This window comes from Aquarana catesbeiana, linkage group LG05 (assembly GCF_042186555.1).
Source record: "Aquarana catesbeiana isolate 2022-GZ linkage group LG05, ASM4218655v1, whole genome shotgun sequence".
In the NCBI taxonomy this organism is placed as follows: Eukaryota; Metazoa; Chordata; class Amphibia; order Anura; family Ranidae; genus Aquarana; species Aquarana catesbeiana.
Window position 1 is genome coordinate 476,254,401 of NC_133328.1, and position 24,109 is coordinate 476,278,509.

The 24,109-nt window shown below is 41.6% G+C and overlaps 1 protein-coding gene across 2 annotated transcripts in view; it reads right to left on the reverse strand.

Annotated features, from left to right (window-relative positions):
* The window catches only part of TMEM241 (transmembrane protein 241), a 218,584-nt gene that overhangs the window by 190,772 nt on the left and 3,703 nt on the right, over positions 1 to 24,109 (reverse strand). For both annotated transcript variants that reach the window (XM_073631474.1, XM_073631475.1), the window contains exons 2-3: positions 13,635 to 13,681; positions 9,972 to 10,049 (exon numbers count right to left, since the gene is read on the reverse strand). In XM_073631474.1, coding sequence (XP_073487575.1) covers positions 9,972 to 10,049; positions 13,635 to 13,681 — 125 coding nt within the window. The remainder of the gene's footprint in view (positions 1 to 9,971; positions 10,050 to 13,634; positions 13,682 to 24,109) is intronic.

Genomic DNA, 24,109 nt, shown 5'->3' on the forward strand with positions numbered 1-24,109 from the left:
TGTATCTCTTGACCTTCCCTCTTAGATTGTAAGCTCTAAGGAGCAGGGCCGCCTGATTCCTACTGTATTAAAGTGTATTGTATTTGTACTGTCTACCCTAAAGTTGTAAAGCGCTGCGTAAACTGTTGGCGCTATATAAATCCTGTATTATTATTATTATTATAATTATAACTCTACAGGCATCCACAATCTAAGACAAACCTATCTAGCCCTGTAAAAAGAGGAAGTCGCTATACATAGCTTTTTTGAAGCTGGTCCGGTCTCCAGCGGCGGAAGCTCTGTGCAGGATACAGCCGACAACGGTTGTGAAATGAATGGGAAGTGACATCACCCGTAGAGTTACTATGGGGCTTCCATTGTGGGCTGCCTCCTCTGCACCCACCTACACAGCGAAGCCGTGGCTGACAGCTCAGCATGGGACCGGTCGGACCGGCTTCAGAAAGGGTATGTATAGTGATTTCTTCTTTACAGGTTAGATTGTGGATGCCTGTAGATTTAGAGATTTTAGTGTTAGGGTGAACTTCTACTTTAAAGTGTAACTAAAGGCAACAGAGTGGAGAGGATTTAGAACGCTTGGCAGTTTTTATTGCTGTGCCCCCCGTTAAGGAGATTCACCCTCTCTATTTGACCTGTTTACAATTAAAAAGTGAAAGTAAAAGAAAATCCCAAATTTTGGGTTGTCCCCAGAAAAGTAATAGAGGAGAAATCTTCTAACTGGGGACACCAGTTCTAGTGACCGGGGGGTCCCCAAGGAATTCTCTTAATTTGCAGGGATTTCCTCTCACTTCCTGTTTTGCTATGGAACAGGAAGTGAAGGGAAATCTCCCACAGTGGGACACAGATGGTCAAAAAAAAAAACTGATGGGTTATAACCCTCTCTTAAAGGGGAGTTCCCATTTAAAAAAAACAAAATTCAGCAGCTACAAATACTGCAGCTGCTGACTTTTAATAATCAGACACTTACCTGTCCCACGGTCCAGCGATGCGGGGGAACAAATCCCCGCTCATCTCCCCCTCCGTTCGGCAGTGCTGGCATTGCAACTGTGGGTGCCCGGCTGTGGCTTCACAGCCGGGCACCCACTGCGCATGCGCGAGCAGCACCGCGCACTGTGATTGGCCGCGCAGTCATCTGGGACCTGTCACGTGTCCCAGATGATTGAAAAGAGGGAGGGGGCAGAGCTGAGCCCTTTCTGCGCCAAGGGTGATGTCACAAGCCCAGGCACTGAAGGAGGCAGACTACGAGGGACCCCCTAGCAACAAGTTAAAAAATGTCCTTCGCGCTGGTGGATACTAAAAGGTGAAATCACCCGATAATTAAGTATATGGGTGGTAATAAATTAAACAAGTGATAATATTGCAGCAAAATGAGGGTGTTCACACCAACACTTAATAACATTAATATTAAAATAAATTTCGCGCAATATTAAATCAAAATATAATGTGTAAGTGAATATGTAAAGTGCATACTATAATGCAAGTGTGGGACACTGGTGACTTATTGCTATTATTGCTAGGATTAATGATCTCTATTTTGCAAAATAATAATCGCTGCTATTGCCTCTATAGTGATGGTATTCCAATAGTTGTAATAAAATGCTGGAATAATAAAAATATCACCCTGTAATCAGCATGAAAGAATGAACAATGGCAATTCCTGGTAAATAAAAAACCAATGAAATCTTCTAAAAGCAATAATCAAATGCTAGAATAATATATATATGCCACCCTGTAATCAGCATAAAAGAATACGTGCATATAACATGAATACGTGCATAAGCAAATGGTAATACCTGGTGAATAAAAAACAAATAAGATCTTCTAAAATTAATAATCAAAATGTGCAATCAAACATAAGTGTAATCCTAAAAAATACTCATAAAAATTATGGTCATTGAAATGAGTGAAAAACAGTCCATTTTAGTGCTACAATAAAGTGCAGGTGTTCAGATAAAAAAGTGCTTTGAAAGGAGGTAGGTGGGTATTAATATAAAAAAAGTCTGTGAGTGATTCTTCTATTTAATCTTGAAAATAAAGATGTGACAAATATGTATCCTTTTGCTGGTGGTGTCTCCTAGTGTGGTCTCACAGAACCCTCACCTTCAATTAGTAGTAGTCAGGCATTCAGTAGTATATCTTTAAGGAGTGGGAGTGGTCTCTGGCAGCCTTCTCTTTCTTTGTTATTTTTTTCTCCAGCATTCCCTCTATGTAACTCCGCTCTGGTAAACTCAGTTTTGGGGGGGGGGGGGGGGATAAATAAAGAGGGAAGGGGGAGAAAAGAGGCTCCACTAGTGCATTAAACTTTTAAAATCAAGGGGGGATATTTATTAAAGTAATGCTCTTACATCTATTATAGTTAAAACAGGCAGGGTAAATGTAAAAAACGGTCTGGCGTTCTCAGCGCCCTCTCACTTATGCTTCAGATAGTGTGTATCGCTCCAGCCAATCCCTACGCGTTACGACACCGTCACGTGTCTTCATCTGGGGAACCGGATTGGCTGTTCTATGTGGGCTTATATATTATAAAACCGGAAGTCTCAAAGCCGCCATTTTACTTGTGGTCAGTGTTAATTTCGTTCAGCGGCCATTTTTCTTTAGTTTTAGAGAGGTTTACTCTCCTCCATTTTATTGAAGGTAGTGCTCTATAATTTAGACATCATGTGCGCAGCCATTTTTTAGGTGGCAATTCTCTTGTACATTCAAGTGTATTGCTGCTGCATAGTGTTACAGACGTGGTTACATTGTACAGATTTTAGATGAGGTAACCGCTAATATTCATAAGGTATATGCTACTGCTGTTCTATATACCAACAAATATGAGGTATATATGTTTAGTGATGAATTAAAGGGGAGCAACAGCCATTTAAAGGGGAGTAAAAAAAAAAAAAACATTTTCCAATTTTTTTTTTTTTTTTTTGGGGGTGGAACACCACTTTAAGCCTCGTACACACAGTACGATTGTTGGCAGGGGATTGGATGGCAGGGGATTGGACTGTTGACAGAATGTTGGATGGTAGGCTAGTAAATTTTCGGCAGACAATGGTTTGACGTCAGATTTTCGTATTGTCAGTACACAAATTCGTCACACAAAAGTCGAAAGTACATACACACATGCTCGGAATCAATGCTTACCAAACACAAAATTAGCAGAAGGCTGGCGCGCAAGAGCTGAAATTCTTCGTAGCACTTCACTACATTCGTGTTTGTTGCACGACAATTGTGTACCGTTGGTATGCAAGACAAGATCCTGGCACACGCCCTTTTGACAAAAATCAGACGCTCGGTTGGCCAACAATCGTACCGTGTGTATGAGGCTTTACTCTAGGCAAAACTTTTTTCTTTTTCATTTTGGATAAAGTTCTACTTAGAGCAAAAAACAACTAGAATTTGTGAAGATTAGGTCAATGCTTGTGACATTTGTCTAAAGATATTTTTTATTTTTTTAAGACTTCATAAGGGAACAGGCAGCACAAATTTGTGGAAACATGTTGTAAACATGATATCTCCAAAACCAAAACCAAAAAACACTGAAAGGAAACCTTCCATTGTGAGCTTTGTAGATATATTTGCCCAAGATGATCACACCCAGTTCATCACACGGCTAATGAGTGACCTAATAGATGTCACCAATGTGGAAGAACGTATGGAATTGTTAACTTTACTCAATTCCACCTCATTACAGACAAATGTCACCAGTCCTCAAAAGTGCTGAGATTGTTATATGGCCTTTGTGACCAGTGATAAATTTAGCCAGACATCGCTGTTATAAACTGATGTATGAAAAGCCATTAAAGTGTGCGATTATGCAATAAATTATGCAAATAAAGCAATTTGAAAGTACATCTCCATTCACACAAAATGGGAAGCATCCTTTTCATTGCAGCTCTGGTAGCAGACACCTAAAACTGAAAACACACATGACAACCCATTCTAGTGAGAAGCTACATTTCTCACTCTTGCTTTAGGCTAGGTTCATACTATTGCAGTTTCCCTGCGGCCATGTTTGCGCAGGCACAGCAGCCTATTCATTTATTTGATTGCGCTACTGTACCAAAATCGCAGCTGCATGGAAACCGCGTAGCGCTGTACTATGCAGTTCTCAGCACAGAAAAATACGTTGTGGTTTTCAGTGCATGGGGTACCATTAAGAATTAATGGCAACCCTGCGCATCTGCTAACAGCAGACATACAGTCCTGCACACACATACATGTGAACTAGGCTTTACACAGAGAGGAACCATGAACATGTACATATTGCAGAAAACATAGCCGGGTTGTACTGTACTCATTGTGATATACACTGATCATACAAAACTTTATGATCACCCACCAAATATTCAGTAAGTCCCCCTTTTGCCACCAAAACAGAGCTGACCCATTGAGGCATGGATGCGCCACTAGACCTCTGAAGGTATGCTGTGGTATCTGGCATCAAGCCATCAGTAGCCGAACCTTTAACCTCTTGCCGACCAGCACACGACGATGCACGTCGGCACAATGGCACAGCTGCGCAAAGGGACGTACCTGTACATCCCCTTCAAGACGTGGCATTGTGGGTGCGCACCTGCCGCGTGCCTGCGGGCTCGATGTCTGCCAGGGGCCCGTGATCGTGACACGGAGCGGCAGAACAGGGAGATGACGATGTAAACAAGGCATTTCCCTGTTCTGCCTTGCAACATGACAGGGATCTACTGCTCCCTGTCATCGGGAGCAGTGATCTCTGTCATGTTGTAGTGAGCCCATCCCATCCCCCCCTCCCCCAGTTAGGATACACTTAACCCCTTGATCGCTCCCCTAGTGTTTAACCCCTTCCCTGCCAGTGTAATTTACACAGTAATCAGTGCATTTTTATAGCACTGATCGCATATAAATGTCACTGGTCCCAAAATAATGTCAAAAGTGTCCGATGTGTCTGCAGCAATGTCACAGTCATGATAAAAAAAAAAAAAAAAAAAAAAAAAAAAAAAAAAAAAATCGCAGATCGCCACCATTAATAATAAAAAAAATGAATAATAAAAATGCCATAAATCTATCCCCTATTTTGTAGACGTTATAACTTTTGCGCAAACCAATCAATACACGCTTATTGCAATTTTTTTTACCAAAAACATGTAGAAGAAGAATACATATCAGCCTAAACTGAGAAAGAAATTTGGGTTTTTTTGTATATTTTTGGGGGATATTTATTATAGCAAAAAGTAAAAAAATATTGCTTTTTTTCCCAAAATTGGTGCTCTTTTTTTGTTTATAGCGCAAAAAATAAAAACCGCAGAGGTGATCAAATACCAGCAAAAGAAAGCTCTATTTGTGGGGGAAAAAAAAAAGGACGTAAATTTTGTTTGGGTGCAGGAAGGGGATAAATTCTTCCGGGGCTGAAGTGGTAAACCACTTGACCTCTGCAAGGTTTACCCCCCTTCATGACCAGGCCATTTTTTGCGAAACAGCACTGCGTTATTTTAACTGACAATTGCACAGACATGCAACACTGTACCCAAATAAAATTTATGTCCTATTTTTCCCACAAATAGAGCTTTCTTTTGGTGGTATTTGATCACCCCTGTGGTTTTTATGTTTTGTGCTATAAACAAAAAAAGATTTTCTGCTATAAAACACATCCAATAAAAAAAATGTAAAAAAAATCAAATTTCTTCATTTAGGTCAATACGTATTCTGGTACATATTTTTGGTAAAAAACAATCCCAATAAGTGTATATTGATTGGTTTGCACAAAAGTGAGTTTCTATAAACTATGGGATATTTTATTTTTTTGTACTAGTAATGGCGGCGATCATCTACTTATAGTGGGACTGCGATATTGTGGTGGACGAATTGGACGCTGACTTTTTTCACACTTTTTGGGGACCTGTGACACTAATACAGTGCTAAACATATGCACTGTCTCTGTCCTAATGACACTGGCAGGGAAGGGGGTTAACATCAGAGGCGATCAAAGGGTTAACTGTGTGCCTAGCTGGTTTTTCAGTGTAGCGGGGGAGGTGCTTTAACTAGTGGAAGGCATGGATCGGTGTTCCTGTTTTCTGTACTCACTGCCTTGTTTACATAGGCACACTGCCATGTTTCCTATGTACGGAAGCAATCGGTGGGTGCTGGTGGACATTGATTCCGCTGTACCTGCCCATCAGCTCCCGCTGTCTAGAATCACAGCAAGAGTGGGCCACCGATGTCACTCGCCCCAGGCCTGGAAGTGTCAGATCACGTACTAGGTACGTGATCTGGCACAGAGCGGTCGCCCTGCTGCAGTAAATGTACAGGGGGTGGTGCAGTTGAGTCCATTAAATTGCAAGGTGGGGTCTCCGTAGATTGGACTTGTTTTTCCAGCACATCCCACAGGATGTTTGAATGGACTGAGATCTGGAGAATTTGGAGGTCAACACCTCAAACTTGTCATGTTTCTCAAACCATTTCTGCAGCGTGTCAGTGTGCACTATCCTGCTGAAAGGGAATACCATGTCCATGAAGGGGTGTATTTGGTCAGCAACTATGTTTAGTTAGGTGGTACATGTCCACATGAATGGCAGGACCCAAGGTTTCCCAGCAGAACACTGGCCAAAGCATCACACTGTCTCCACCGGATTACCTTTGTCCCATACTGTATCCTGGTGCCATCTCATTCCCAGGATTCATCAGACTACACCACCTTGCCATTGTAGGAGCCTTGGGTTGTGGAAATGGGCACCCTGACTGATCTGCAGTTACACAGCCCCACACACAACAAACTGAGGCCCATTTTTTCCGCTTTCAACACATCAACTTCAGGGACAACATGATTACTTGCTGCCTAATATATCCCATCAACTTTCAAATGCCATTGTAACAAGATAATCAATGTTATTCATTTAACCTGTCAGTGGTCATAAAGTTTTGGTTGATTGGTGTAGTTATTTGCAAGCCAAAGTGATCACTGTTTTTGAGCTATACATGTTGCGACCCCAGGTCAATATAGGGGTAAGATATGCGAGAGAAGCACTGGGATACAAATGGAAGGGATTTATATTTCTCCCAGATCGTGTTTATTTGTGTGCCAAAACTCTAGGGAAAGCCAGCTTGGCTGTAAAAGGGTGTTATTTGCATTATTGGGTTACCTGAAAAGCTGGCTTAATTGCATTATCAGTGTCATTATCCTTTACAGAGGGACATATATGCTGGGGTTAATTAATTAGAGTAGAGCATTCCTACTTTAAAAAGTGTATTTGCACGCTCTGAATGCTTGATCATGTGGGAGGTAAAAAACAGAATTTGTGTTGGCAGCTGCTAGACAGACTACAGCTAAACAATGGTGTACACCAAACCTAGTGCAATGGGGTCTTTTTGAAGCTGTCCAAAATTTAGATCAGTAAAAGGTTAATACAGACACGTTACCAGATACACTTGAGGTCTTTTAGGGGGCCTGGCTTACTTGGAAGACCTTTGTACAAGACCATCTGCAGTGTGTTTTTCCCTCTATACCAGCTTGTCTCAACCTTTTTATCCTGTAATAATTCCTTGTAATAATTGGGCCTTGGGAATCCCCTGCTTAAAGTGAAACTTTACTATAAAAATGTGCAAATAGGAAGGATTTTTATTACAGAAGAGACATACTATGGGGTTGATTTACTAAAACTGAAGAGTGCAGAATCTGGTGCAGCTGTGCATGGTTGCCAATCAGCTTCTAACTTCAGCTTGTTCAATTAAGCTTGGACAATAAAACCTGGAAGCTGATTAGTTTCTATGCAGGGCTGTAAAAATATTCTTACCTGCCTGTTTGCAATATACACTGGGCTGTGCACGTGCAGCTCAGTGTACAATTTTGGCATCTGCCGTGATGAATGAACTCCTTTACAGGAGTGACGTCACCGCGGCGTGACCAATCAAAATTGCTGAAGATCTCAATCCATTCAAGCATCTGTGGGATGTGATCTGAAGAATTTTAAGGTTCAGTAAACACTTCAAACACGTTGTGTTCCTCAAACCTCAAAAACTGAAGATCGCATCCCACGGATGCTTGAATGGATTCCTGTGCGGGAGCGACGTCATCTTGGCCTGGCCAATAAAAACAGCTAAAGATTAAAACCTGGAAGAAGGCCGGTCAAAGAGATCATTGGCTGGTGGGAGAGGTCTGGGACACCACATCGCTGGACTGGAAGAGAGTAGAGTTCCGCTTTAAGTTTAATCTACTCCCATTACATTAGTGCGATCAGGGTAACATGTACCCTCCTACATTGTTGGTCAGTGACAGTATTAGTGATGCCTCTGATGCAGCCGGTTGGAACAGGCGAAACCGGTCAGGCTAATCCCAGTCGCCACAGACCCCATTTGTCCACCATTATGGGTACTGTGGGAAAGGCCATTTGAATGAAGACTTTTTGATAGATATAGATATAGATATAGATATAGATATATGAGGAACTGTTTGTTAACAAGTGCCTCTTTTGGCACACCAATTACCTGTGCGAGGGAGGTCATTTGAGGCCTAAGGAAACTACTGGATAACATTGTCCTATTAATACACATAATGCATAATATAAACCCAATCTCCCCCTCTGGGCAACAGGGACTGGTTATCCACTTGCTTTCACAGGGAGTCTACAAGTCAAATATATCATCTTGGATATATGAGGATCTTTCTTTTCTTGAAGTTCCTTTATGTGGTGTTTCTTTTCTTCAAGTGTAAGGGAATTTGAGTGGGGCTCTGCATAAATAATCACTTGTCTGATGGACTGCAAACACCTGCCAGCCCATACTTCTCCTCTGGACCGCATTCACACAGCTATGATGGATTATTACTGCATATGTATTGACTTTCACCAATCTTCAATAACAGTAAAGCCACTTTTTACAACAAGGCATATTTAAGGACATATATTTGCCTTTTAGAAGCCTATCCATTGCTATATGATCTTTTTGATATGGATATAGTCTATCTTGAGTTTATCTCAGAATATGATCAATAATTATATCATTGGGGAACATTACAGGTGGAGTTTTTATAATAATTCACCATGTATGGTTTGTCATGTGTTTTCACCTTATTTTATAGAGATGTTTCAATAAAGGGTTTTGCAATGACACCTGTCAGGGATTAATTATTTCGGTCACCTTATTCGTAATTACTTAATTATTTATGAATTAATTAAATAACAAATTAGTATTTATAACAACGGATGTGGAATAGTTGGAGCTATCAATTGTTATTGTATTTTTGGTTCTAAAGATTTTTGTGGATGGCTCCTACTCCATAATAATGTATTTTCACCTTTTTTTGACCTGGTAGGGTACTCTTTATGATATTTGGCTAAACAGAAGGCCCTTCTTTTATTGGCCACCAGTGGGAGAATGGTCCCTTTCACTGGTGGTCAGATGGAGAAGTGCATCCCTTCATTACGGGTAAATGAGAAAAATGCCCACTTACAGACAGCTTAAAAAGATCTTGCTGTCATTGGTCACATATTTGAGAGTGAAGGCTCCACTGGTCTTACATTGCTGGCTATGCAGAGAGACATCAGCCCTGCAATTACATTTTTGAGGTACATTCAGGTGGTAGATCGATCTGTCAATGCTCAAGGAAACCTGTACCTTGGACCAGGCGTGACAGCTTGCCCACCTGTACCACGGCAACTCATGTTGCTGATCCAGAGAAAACTGCAGCCCATGCTCACGGCAACCTGGGGCAACCCAGACAGCACCCTGGTTAAGAAACACTGGTCTACCCCCAAAGAAAAGTGAAAAAAAAAGACTGCCATCCTTGACAGTGTGTAAGGCGTTTTCCAACAATTTAATGTTCAATTCCTGGAAAAATTCTTAATCTAGAGAAGTGCAAACCCCGAACATTTAGAAAAAAATAAAAAACTCTTTTCCCCCTTGTTAAACTGACCTAAAGAAAGAGATAAATCCCAGAATAGGTGTAGCTAAGTTTGTTGATTTCTAACAACCCCACCAGCTACACCAGAGGGGGAAAAAAAAAAAGTTAAATTTACCTGGAAGAGCAGTTAATCTCCACCCAGCCTATTTTCCAACATATATGAAGAAAGACTCCACCCACTAATGTCTGCCACCTGCAAGAAACAAATGACAATCATCTTCAGCTTATAGAGTGAGAAAGACAAGAAACATATTAATGCAGGCAATGACACTTCAAACATTCAATGAATATTGTTTTTTCACCTTAAGAAGGAAAAAAAAACAACATCGGTCACATTACTGTTGCTTCAAACTATATTATATTTTTTTTTCCATGAAAATGGAGTTATCTTTTAAGTAAACTCCCCACCCCCATCATTGAAGCTTGCAAAATTATATACAAAGGCCAGTCAAATATGCATAAAATTCACTAATTCGGCCCTCAAGTTGATAGGATGCAGTCGCTGTTCTGATGGCAATTTTTCAAAAGAACCAAACACAGTTCAAATTTTGTCCAATTTAGCAAGATTTGGCCAAAATTGGAGCTGTGTATGGCCAACTTTAACTTTTTTTTGCCCCTTGAGTTCGCTGGATTGCCCTGCACTGCACAGCTGTGCACACAAAATGCTCCAACTGGGTCCTCTCCCTAGTGTACATAACGTGTCCTGTGGCCCTATTCACTGGATGGCTGGGGGGCCACCATGAGTTGGGTTTCATCAGTTCGATTACAGGCTAGCGTGGCATAGACTTTACAGCTGGGTTATTGTTAGAAAATGTATCCTTTTTTTTAACACACGGCAGTACACTATACCCGTGTTTACGATACACGCACATGTATATACCCGAGTACAACGTCTTACAGCCATTCATGTCTATGAGGGGCTGTATGCTCCACCTGGGCTTCCCGGGTGAGGGAAAGATGCAAGAATTTATGTTGAACAGGCTCAGACACCCATGTGCAAAGTACACATCACTTATTAAACATGAAGCCATTTACAGATGAACTTCAGTCATAACTTTTTAGTGCTTCTTCTGTATAGTAAGGGTACAGTGAACATTTAGTAGACCCTTACTATAGATGAGTGTGGCGGACCTAAACATTATTGGATTTGGTGCAACCAGAAGATGTAGGAAGACGTAAGCTGTGAAAATAAGAAAATACCTTCTTATCACTTTGCTGTTTAAAGCAGAAAACCAGCAAAACAACTTAAAAGGGCTGTAAAGGCAGAAGGTTTTTTATCTCAATGCATTCTATGCATTAAGATAAAAATAAAACTTTCTGTGTGCAGCAGCTCCCCTCAGCCCCCCTACTACTCATCTGAGCCCCATCTCTATCCAGTGATGTACACATGTGCCTCGGTCGTCCAGGACTCCTGATTGGCTGAGACACAGTAGCGGCGCCATTGGCTCCCACTGCTGTTAAAGTCAGTTAGCCAATGAGGAGAGGGGCGGGGCAAACTGTGGCTCCATGTCTGAATGGACACACGGAACTGCAGCTGGGGTCAGGTGCTCCCCATAGCAAGCTGCTTGCTGTGGGGGCACTCAACAGGAGGGAGGGGCCATGAACTCCGGCGAGGGACCCGAGAAGAGGATCAGGCTGCTCTGTGCAAACCTATTACACAAAGCAGGTAAGTAAAACAACACTTTACAATCACTTTAAGTTACAGTTGTAATAAAAAAAATTCTGCCCACACATTTGTAGTTCTGTTCGGAGATTTGCACACCACTGTCACAGACCATAGTAAGTAGGGTAAGAAGTGTTTTCTGGCCGCTCACTGGACCATGAATGTATATCACCACACTGCTGAGCAGCCTCCCTTTACTTCCTAAACCGGTGACAGGTGTCAGCGAGACCATAAATAGGAGGAGGTCTTCCTACCCGGGACTGATATCACAACTCTCCCACACTAGCCAAGACTGGAAATTAGTATTAAATTACATGCAGGGCAGCACAATGATTTAGTGGTTAGCATTTCTGCCTTGTAGCACTAGGCTCCACAGTTTAAAATTTGTCCAGGATGCTATCTGCATGGAGTGTGTATGATTTTCCTGTACTTTGGTGGGTTTTCTCCCACACTCCAAAACATGCTAGATGTTTAATTGGCTTCTGTCTATATTGGCCATAACCGCCCTGGGGGACAGCCAGCAGGACTTGCCAGCCATATCCGCCCTGGGGGACAGCCAGCCCTGGGGGACAGCCAGGCATGCCAACCAGCCATACCCACCCTGGGGGACAGCCAGCAGTACCAGCCAGTCAAATCCGCCCTGGGGGACAGCCAGCAGTAACCGCCAGCCATATCCACCTGGGGGACAGCAAGAGCTACCACCCATATCCGCCTGAGGGACAGCAGCAGCTGCCAGCCATACCCTCCTGAGGGACAGCAGCAGCAGCTGCCAACCATACCCTCCTGAGGGACAGCAGCAGCAGCTGCCAACCATACCCTCCTGAGGGACAGCAGCAGCAGCTGCCAACCATACCCTCCTGAGGGACAGCAGCAGCAGCTGCCAACCATACCCTCCTGAGGGACAGCAGCAGCAGCTGCCAACCATACCCTCCTGAGGGACAGCAGCAGCAGCTGCCAACCATACCCTCCTGAAGGACAGCAGCAGCAGCTGCCAACCATACCCTCCTGAGGGACAGCAGCAGCAGCTGCCAACCATACCCTCCTGAGGGACAGCAGCAGCAGCTGCCAACCATACCCTCCTGAGGGACAGCAGCAGCAGCTGCCAACCATACCCGCAAGAATCCTGAGGAAGAAGCGAAATAATTATATCAAACAGCAATGGGTATATCTGTTCTCTACACTGGTACACTAGCTACACTGGGCTGCTTTCAAACTGATCTGCAGGTGCAGAGCAGTGCACCTGCGGGTTACCTGCACTGAGTCAGACTTCTGTTATTACCTGCGGCTTTGGTGCACTTTCAGAAAGTCCACCACACCTGCAAGATATAATAGAATTCTATGGCAAAGTGCAGCTAACCCGCATGAAAGCCACAGATACACTGCCCTGCACCTGCGGTACGTGTAAACCACAGCACATCAGTGTGAAAGCAGCCTTAAGCCCCTTTCACATGATCAGTCCAATCAGGTACGCCTGTCTGTTTTTCAGGCGGACCCAATCGGATCCGCCATTCACCTCTATGGAGCGGCAGATAAAACGGATTTGTGTCCGTTTACGCCCACCTACCTCCAATCCGATTTGCAAAAAAAAAAAAAACCAGAAGGGGAATCTTTCCCCTTCCGTCAGGGTGGACAGGATTGGGGGCCCATAAAGTGGATCATACCGTGTCCCCTGTCTGCTCTGCATATATATACGGCGTGGAAACGGACCTGTCATCTGCCCGCTTCCCTCATTGTGGCCCGTAAGTGATTACCAAGTTGCTTAAGTGGCCCTCACTCTTCAAAAAATTGAAGATCTGTTGTAAAGCATTACATAAATTTTCAGCACTATATACAGTAAATAAATATATGGGACAACCCCGCTAAAGCTTTTCTTTGTAATTCAGATATTATAGGGCATTTTGGGCAACATTTGTTATCTTATTTATTCTTCCAACTGGTAAAGCCAAGTTAATTAAAAAATGGACATGGTATGCAAATGACACTTTTTTGTTTTTAATTTGTTTCCATTTACTTCTGCTTATGTGACACCAAATAATGATTCAACAGACAAAAGTATTACAGAATGATTTCCTATTTCCATCATTAAATATACCCACATGTATATATAATACTTACCCTTGAAAAAGGGTAGGATAGGTGAATTTCAGAATAGACAGAACATACTGGAAAACAAAGACCACGTTAATTGGACAGACATCAATTAAGTTAAAACATAAAAATGCTAGGACTTGCTCACAACAATACATGAGTAAAGTGGGTTACATAGACCTATTATCTACTATTAGGGATTCAGAGGCATGCCAAAGCTAGAACAAAGCTCTTCATATGTAAATACACTTCTCCACATAGAGTACTCAGTAATGGGGTCATAGATGCTTTGATTTCTTTTAAAAAGTATAATAGATCTCTAGTCAATTACCCATTTGATCAATATGCCACATATTGGGAAGTAGATTTCAATTGATAGTTAAACAAAAAGTTATCGATCGATTATATCTCTGTTTCCACCGTGTAGACTCATATTCTGATCGATAGAAATACAATCAATCAATCGTATTCATAAAGTATCTTAGTGCTGCTAATGTTTGATAATATTCTGCCTTAGCCAATCTTATTTTGGGTGAATCCAATCTAAAAAGAGTCGAAAGTAATTGGAAGTGCGGTATGGTTATTCAGTTGGTCTCTGGTTCAATTGTTTTGATCAAATTGAACATTGATTTGATTTGATTTGATAATAAAATCAAAGTGTGTTTGACCACCCCAAGATTTGCAAAGCTGTTCTAATGAGCTCTACTTAAATAAGGCTCTAGAATTCAGAGGAGTTTGAAGAACACACAGTCTAAGACAATAAAGAAAGCTAACCACTAAAACATTGATATTAACACGTGTGATCCTGGTGTAAACTGGACCTAAGGGAAGTTTGGTCCAAATACTATTTTTAGGTTTAGTAATAAGAGGTTCCAGGTTATTTTGAATATATCGCTGAAGGGGTTGTTGCACAACACCACCTAAATATCTGAAAGTGTTAACTACCTTAAGTGGGCCCAAAATTGAGATGTGGGTAAATGACACTTAAGCCTCGTACACATGATCGCATTTTCTGACGGCCATTGTGTGATTACAGACTAGAGGTCGACCGATATGGGTTTTTCTCTGGCCGATATTTAGAAATCGCGGTGGCCGATGGCCGATATATGATGCCGGTTTTTTTGGGCCGATATATTAGGCCGATTTTTTTTTTTTTTTTCCCCTTCATCTCATAAAATCTAATAGTTAGACCCCTTTCACACTGGGGCGTTTTTCAGGCGCTTTTGGGCTAAAAATAGCGCCTGTAAAGTGCCTGTAAAACAGCTCCCCTGCAGTCTCAGTGTGATATCCCGAGTGCTTTCACACTGAGGCGATGCGCTGGCAGGATGTTAAAAAAAAGTCCTGCAAGCAGCATCTTTGGAGCGGTGTATACCGCTCCTCCACCACTCCTGCCCATTGAAATGAATGCGCACCGCTGCCGAAGCGCCTGCAAAGCGTTTCGGCAGCAGCGCTTCATGGGCGCATTTAACCCCTTCCTCGGCCGCTAGCTGGGTTATAAGCGCCCCGCTAGCAGCCGAATAGCGCCGCTAAAATGACGGTAAAGCGCCGCTAAAACTAACAGCGTTTTACCGTCAACGCATGCCCGCTCCAGTGTGAAGCAACCTTAAGTAATAAGTGATACAGAAAATTTTTTACATTTATTAAACAAAACAAACCTCCAATCAGTTCACTTCTATGTATAATTTAGATTAAAAAAAAATAACTATCTTAAATATTAAATACACAAAAACAGGTAATCAAAACTTTTGGACGAAAAAAATGGGCTAACTTTACTGCTTAGTTTTTTTTTTTTTTTTTATTTCATTAATTTTTTTTTTTTAAATTGCGTTTGAAAGACCGCTGCGCAAATACCGTGTGACATAAAATATTGCAACAACCGCTTTTTTATTCCCTAGGGTCTCTGCTAAAAAAAATATATATATAATGTTTGGGGGTTCTAAGTGAATTGCTAGCAGAAAATACAGGATTTCTACTTGTAAGCAACAAGTGTCAGAAAAGATTTAGTCTTTAAATGGTTAAAACTGAGAGCTTCTACACATGGAGCTCAGTTCATTGATAAAAAGAATTTGAAAAGATACAATGTTTCTTCTTATCAGACTTGGCAGGCTGTCCAGGGGGGGAGAGAGAATCCTCTCCACAGATAACCTCAGGAAACTTGCATTGACTTCTATTACAGAAGTCATTTGCAAGTCCCGATGAAGTTATAATCGGCTTTTTTTATCAGCACAATCGGCCAATGCCGATTAAGTAAAAAAAGCCAAATATCGGCCGACCTCTATTACAGACTATTGGCCTAAAATCCGACCGTTTGTACGCTCCATCGGACAAATGTTGTCGGATTTTCCGCAGACAAAATGTTGGATGGTAGACTTATAAATCTTCCGTGGACAAATGTCTGTTGTCAGATTTTCCGATTGTGTGTACACAAGTCTGTCAGACAAAAGTCCGAAGTACAAACTCGCATGCTCGGAAGCAAGGACAAGCCAGAAGCGGTCGGTCTTGTACACTAGCGCTCGTAATGGAGAATTAACATTCGTGACACGGCAAATTATTAAATATCGAAATGCTGCGCACATTCTCTTCTTTAATGGGATAATAATGAAGCTGCTTTGCTGGTGATACTGATGGAGTTCTGCCAAAGGTATTTTAAAAGGCTTTTATTTTCTAGGGATATCAAGAACAAATATTATTATGCTTGTTTTTTTTTGTTTTTTTTGGGCAAGTTACCACAACACCATTATCCCGAAGTTTTTTAAGATCAAAGATACAACTATGTTGGTGTCCCTTGTTAATTTTACATTGTATTTTTTTAAATGTAACTGCCTACTCCCAAACTGTCATTTGAAGTAAAACACATAGCCAAGTATTATTATCCACAATTGTTTTATTGTGCATTAAAAAAGGAAAACAAATACAATTAGACATGCTATCTGCCAATAGAACTTAAACAAAAAGTGCATTCTATGCATCCAAAAATATAGAAAATATACCAAATCAAATCATTATTCAATCAAAAAAATAAAATAAGCCTCATGTATGTGTCCTGCTTCTTAATATAGGGGGTCAACAATGCCAACAGTTGATGAAAGCAGGGGTCCATCATCCGGAGATAATTCGGAAAATCATCCGGATTATTCTCCTGGAGCTCCTGCAGCAAAGGCATATGACATAATTAGTCACGATTAATAAAGCAACCAATTTTTGGTCCAAGAAATCCTCCTCCTCCTGTTCCTGGACTGGACTTGGGTCAAAGCAATAACTCCAAGGCCAATAATAAATAACACGTTATTTTCTCCGATTCATAAACAAAGAACCAACATGACGGATTATCACGGTACCATAGAGGAATTTCAAACACTTACAAATTTTCAATCAATTTATTTTACAAAAGTTAATACATAGAAAAAAAAACTATAAAATCAATAAAGCTGTTCTTGTAAGGTTCAACAGTAATAGTTACAACAGATCAAAAAAATGATTGACACGTTTCACATTTCTGCTTCTTCAGAACCAATTATTTATTGACTTGTAACAAGAGATCCTTAATTGGAGAAATGGGAGGAGATAGATATCATTAGCAATGGTTATATGACTTAGATCAGGATAAGAGAAAAAGACACATAGTAATCTCATTTATTACAGATATAATAACCCTCATTCAAAGAAAGCATTGTGACTTACATGTTATGAACCCAGCCAAACAGCCTATAGACCAAAAGCGGTGTGCCCACACACAATGGCAAAGGGAGTTGTTGCACAGAGGATGCAGGATACTGTACCAAAATAACAGCCCCTATATAATAAAAATTTACCAAAATAAACCCCGATTACAAAAGTGCCAAAGACTAGATACAGTAGTGAACAACGCCAATCATATGAAAAGATAGGCAATACTCACTGGAAAGTTTTCCCAATCACAAATTAGGATGGGAGCAAGTGGTTGTATTCCAATCATATAACTGATGACACTCCCTAAGAAGATTTATTGTTTGTCACTGGGGTCCTATATCATTTACAAATAAAATATTAGATAGACAAAAAAGAAAATTTTAAATATGAGGGGTATATATGGAATAGAGACAAAAAATACCTCTATATGACTTCCATGCTGATAAATGACATGGCTCTTAAAACTCAGAATGAGAATGAGCCCATCGTAGGAACACCAGTCAGTTCAGGTAATAAGATATCACAGATCCAATCAATCCATTAAGGCCCCTTTCACACGGGTGTGGGGTCGGCGGTAAAGTGCCGCTATTTTTAGCGGCGCTTTACCGTCAATTTCACGGCACTATTCGGCCGCTAGTGGGGCGCTTTTACCCCCGCTAGTGGCCGCGAAAGGGTTAAAGCCACCGCAAAGCGCTGCTGCAGCAAAAGTTTCTAACTTCAAGCACAGCACAACTGAAGGAAAGAAAATAAGGACTTGGCATCATGTCACCACAATAGAGGGGACCGTTGTCCATAAAGGGTTCAAAATATCAAAAGAACATCCATAAAGACACTTACCATCCAAGTCACCCAGCATAAAAAAAATGCACACCGCTCGCCAGACCTGACAAACCACACTGACTAAACAGTCAGTTTTGGTGCCAAAAAACGGCATTCCAATCAATTGCCGGCAGGTGTGTTGGCTGGGATAATCCTCAACAGAGGATGGTAATGCAGGAACATGCGATGACACCATCCATCCGAACGCCACTGCGCAAGCGCCAGTTCCGCCCCCAGAGAATGAAACAACGCACATGCACAGACGGGCCCAGACAATCCCGCAACGCAAGCAGCCGGCCGAAAACACGGATCAATCTCCTAGTAGATGCTAAGCAGACCATTAGTGCCAATTAGCACTTAACTTGCTCATACAGCATACCTCAAATATTATAAAAAACCTCAAGATCTATCAAATTGAGGGGAAAATACGAAGGAAGGGATCCCCGCGTCAACCATTTTTTTTTTTTACATCTGATGTACCTATTACTGTTGAAGCTTACAAGAACAGCTTTATTGATTTTATATTTTTTTTTTTTTATGTATTAACTTTTGTAAAATAAAAATTGTTTGCAAATTATTAGGTGTTTGAAATTCCTCTATGGTACGTCATGTTGGTTCTTTGTTTATAAATTCTATAAAGGATGAGGTACCCCCATAGCCTATCTGTTCACTTCATATATATCTCCGATTCCTCAACATGTCTGGTTGACGAACGGCTGTTCAGAAACAAACTGAAAGGCGAGAAATGAAAAGCGTAAATCAACACTCACCAAACTTCTACTAACATGAAATTAGCAGAAGGAGCCCAAAGGATGGAGTCTGACAATTGAACTTCCTCTTTATCGGCTCGTAGTTTGTCACTATGTTCGTGTTTGTTGGCCGACAATTGTGTGCCGTTTGTATGCAAGACAAGTTCACAACACACGCCCTTTGGACAAAAGTCTGATCATTTGTCTGCGGAAAATCCGATCGTGTGTACGAGGCTTAAGAGGTTGATTTACTAAAACTGGAAAGTGCAAAAACTGGTGCTGCTCTGCATAGAAACCAATCAGCTTCCCGTTTTTTTGGTCAAAGCCTTACCCTATGGCGCTGGCCGTAGGCAAATATGTGGCCTCTCTGCACCTGGTCCTCAGCGCAGAGGGCCTGCATATTTGCGTGACTTGCTGCCCAAACACCTGTGCCGAAACACTACACATTCAATCAAAGGAGGAAGCACCCCAAACGACCTGCAACCACGTGGCATGCAAATGGTTGCAGTGCAATTGTTGGAAAAAAAAAAGGTTAAAATATGTGTCAGCCTCTGGGCTTCAGAGGAAAGGGAGATTTGGGCCTCATGCACACAAGACGTTTTGCAAACTCTCTTAGAAGCCTTTTCTCCTGGCAGCAGCGTCATGACAGAAAAAAAGCCTGACGCTTGTAAACGTGTCTAAAACTTTTACAGGCTTTTAGGCACATTAACAGGCATGAAGAGCTTTAATTCATTTCATTGACCAGAATAATAATTTTTTGTGGCTATTAAAATAATTAACGTGCCTAGCGTTTTGGCGCATTTAGCAGTGTCATTCGTTTTTTTTCTACTAAAACGCTGCTGCCCCTGGACGCACTGACAGTGGGGTTCCTGAAGACAGGTCCCTGAAGACAGCGGGACTATACAGAAAGAGCAGCGAGACTCGTGCATGCGCAGTAGGAAACAGGCTGTGAAGCTGCAAGGCTTCACTTCCCGTTTCCCTTTGTGAAGATGCTGGCGCCTGCACCCGAAGCCGATTGACGATTCAGCTAGGGGTGCCAACATCGCAGGATACCTAGACAGGTAAGTGTCCTTATATTAAGACCCCTTTCACACTGGGGTGGTTTTCACTCTTTAGCACTAGAAATAGCCTCGGCAAAGCACCTGAAAACCGCCTCCCATTCATTCCAGTGTGTCTTTTCATACTCGGGCGGTGCGCTTGCGGGACGTTCTGAAAAGTCCTGTAAGCAGCATCTTTGGGGTGGGTTGGGAGCGCTGGATTTAGGGTGATAGTAATGAATTGTATTGTAACAAATCAGCGTATCAGTTTCATTTTATTTTAACAATGTTTAAATAAAATTGTTGTTATTATATTACTCTTGCATATTTCTTATGCCGCGTACACACGACCGGACTTACGGCATACTTGGTCCGGCGTACCGGAGTCCGTTGGACAATTCGATCGTGTGTGGGCTCCAGCGGACTTTTTTGTTCTCAAAAGTTTGACGGACCTAGAAATGAAACATGTTTCAAATCTGTACGAAGGACTCGAGTTCGGTCGAAAAGTCAGCTCGTCTGTATGCTAGTCCGACGGACAAAAACGGACACTAGGGCAGCTATTGGCTACTGGCTATGAACTTCCTTATTTTAGTCCGGTCGTACGTCATCACGTACGAATCCGTTGGACTTTGGTTGATCGTGTGTAGGCAAGTCCGTTCATTCGGAAAGTCCGTCGTAAAGTCCGTCGGACAAAGTCTGCCGTAAAGTCCGCTCATGTGTACGCGGCATTAGAATATCATTGGCTGCCTTAAAAGTCCACTTAGGGGAACCCCTCCTTTCTGTCCCAAAACACCCTGTCCATTGGAATGAATGGGCAGTGCTTTCAAAATGCCTTAAAAGCGTGGCAAAACGGGACTTTTTAACCCTTTTTTGAGATAAAAGCACCCCTCTAGCGGCCGAAAAGCGTCACTAAAACGAGCGGGGCTTTAGTGCTAACAGCCGGCGCTTTCAGTGTGAAAGCAGCCTAAAAGTCAGCAGCTACAGGATTTGTAGCTGCTGACTTTTATTTATTTACAGGCTGGAACTTTGCTTTAAATGGAGTGCAGTGCGTTTCTGCAAATCTAAAAATGCACTGCAAAACACATAGGTGTGACCCTAGTCTAATTCACCTGGATACACAAAGTAGTTGCTATATGTACAGGTTTGCTAACATCATGAAGGGAGTAAAGAAGCTCTGTGAATTATGTGTAATGACAGTAATAGTTTACCAGGTCTTATTTATAGCATTGTACTGTAAAAAGCCATAGAAAGACCTCTTCCCGTTTAAAATGACTCTGTGGGCTAAGCTGGCTCCAATTTTCATCCTGACATCGTTGAGTCATTTTGTGCAGCTGGATCCATGTTAGTTAAAGCTGAGCAAATATTTTCTAAATACAAGAGTCATGTGTATTCTTCCTTCAATACACATCTAAGAAATGGTAAGAGGCAATATGTTACATTTTTATTTTTGGTTTTAAAGGGATACTAAAGTCTCTTTTTTTTCTGTTTAAAAATAACAAAAATGTTATACTTACCTGCTCTGTGCAATGGTTTTACACAGAGCAGCCCAGATCCTCCTGTTCTTGGGTCCCTCACCGACGCTCCTGGCCCCTCCCTCCTGCCGAGTGCCCCCAGAGCAAGCAGCTTGTTATGGGGGCCCCACCCCCTCGCTCCCCTTATTGGCAGCAGTGGGAGCCAATGGCGCTGCTGCTGTGTCTTAGCCAATCAGGAGGCAGAGTCCCAGACAGCAGAGTCTCTCGTGCAACATCGCTGGATCGAGATGGAGCTCAGGTAAGTATTAAAGGGGGGCTGCTGCACACAGAAGGCATTGTTATCTTCATGCATGAAGATAAAAAAAAAAAAAAAAAAAACCTTCCGCCTTTACAACTACTTTAACCACTTCCGGACTGCCGCACGCCGATATACGTCCCAACTTTGACAGGGGATATCGTTGTTATGGCAGCTAGCTGCCATAACCCCGGTATCCTCGTGTTCAGCCGGCGGTCTGGATTCTGATAAGAGTGATCTCTAGGGTGTTAGAAAAAAAATGTATAACGTTTGGGGGTTCTAAGTAATTTTCTAGCAAAAAAAAAAACTGTTTTTAACTTGTAAACAACAAATCTCAGAATGAGGCTCGGTCCTTAAGTGGTTAATACCGTTTTAAAGCAGTAGTAAACTCTGCCCTCAATTGCTGCTTATTTCACACAATAAAATAGAGCTTCTGAAAACATTCTGCATCAATGTGAAGCGCCTTCGCGTGTAACTTATTTTCAAGTGGTTTCCAAAATCTTTCTTTCTTTCTGGGAGAAGCCAGGCACCATGTTAGGTTATATCATCCGCACTGTACTTCCGTCCTTTCTTCTTGTCCTGTGTAATCTCACACATGCGCGGTCATTTTTAGCAGGAGCTTCTGAATGGGACTAAAATTTTGCGGGACCCCCATGCAGTGCCATAGCGAGAGGATATGAAGGAGCCACGGCATGTATTAAAAGGACCGATGGGATACAATGGGGGTTATTTAAGAAAGGCAAATCCACTTTGCACTACAAGTGCAAACAACAAGTGCAAAGTGTACTTGAAAGTCAACTTGGAAGTGCAGTTGCTGTAAATATGAGGGGTAGATCTGAAATGAGGGGAAGCTCTGCTGATTTTATTATCCAATCAGGTGCAAGCTAAAATGCTGTTTTTTATTTTCCTTGAATATCCCCCTCGGATCTACAGCAACTGCACTTCCAAGTGCACTTTCAGTGCAATTTCAAGTGCACTTTGCATTTGTAGTTTGCACTTGTAGTGCAAAGTGGATTTGCCTTTAATAAATAACCCCCAATGTGTGTGCTGTGTGAAATGTGTGCATGCGCAAGTGACATCATAAAAAGAATTACGTTGGCTTACAAGAAAAACAGAGAGGGTTCGGATGAATGCACACACAGCGAACATGTGTTCCTTAATGATTTATATGGGGAAAATTCATCAGCAGGACTTTACTACCACTTTAAATGTAACTGTTTGGGGGAACATTGATGGGTTTGGTTCCAATGCGTAGAGTTTAACCTTAAATCCCAGAGATATCCAGTATTTTTATTTATTTTTTTGACCAAAAAAAAAAAAAGTTCTCATGTTTCAAGCCATTCGACTAAAATTGCACACCAGTGCAATTTTCATGCGATTTGATAGTTCCAAATGGCATGACAAGTTGAACCCTTTTTTCAGCAATGGAACCGTTCATATTGTTGCGACTCTGAAAGAGGCTTCTGCACGACTTTTTTGTGATTTCACTGCGACTTGCATTGACTTCTGAGTCGCATGCCGCAATGAAATCGGCAATCCAAATCGCACTGATTTGCGGTTTGAAATTGTGCTAAAGTAGCACGATTTCAAAGGCGCGCTGGTGTGAACAAGAGCTGAAGGTAAATAGTTTGATTTTTTTTTGTTGTTGTTGTGAACAGAATGGGGGGGGGGGGGGGTAGAACTGTTAGGTTCTATTTGGAAGATTTCCCCTGACTCAAAGAAGATAAGAGGAAATCCTACCTTTAAATGCTGTTGTTGAAACATTGTCCATTCAGGAGATTTTCCCTTCTCTCCTCCCAATGACAATTATTACATTTGGGAGTTTTCCTCACTTTCTGTCCTGGCGAGAACGGTCACATGACCAGCAATAAAAATCTGACTTCATTTCTAACCCTTTCCTGTGCTCTATATAATGCATGCTGGCCTGTGCATTTCACACTTCTGACTCCGGCACTCTGCGCATTAACCACTTCAGCTCCAGGAAGGTTTTACCCCCTTCATGACCAGGCCATTTTTTGCTATTTAGCACTGAGCTACTTTAACTGCTAATTGCGTGGTCCTACAACACTGTACCAGAACAAAATTTATATCATTATTTTTTCACACAAATAGAGCTTTCTTTTGGTGGGATTTGATCAGCACTGGGTTTTTCATCTTTTATTATATAAACGAAAAAAGACCGACAATTTTGAGAAAAAAACCCAATAGTTTTTATTTTCTGCTGTAATACATATCCAATAAAATAAAAAATGTCATCATGTATTTAGGCCCAAATGTATTCTGCTGCATGCCTTTGGTAAAAAAAAAAAAAAAAAAAACAAAAAACAAAACAATAAGTGTATTTTAATTGGTTTCTGTGAAACTTATAGCATCTACAAAACTATGGTATATATACTGGAATTAAAAAAAAAAAAAAAAAAAAAAATTATACTGCTAATGGTGGCAATTAGTGACTTATAAT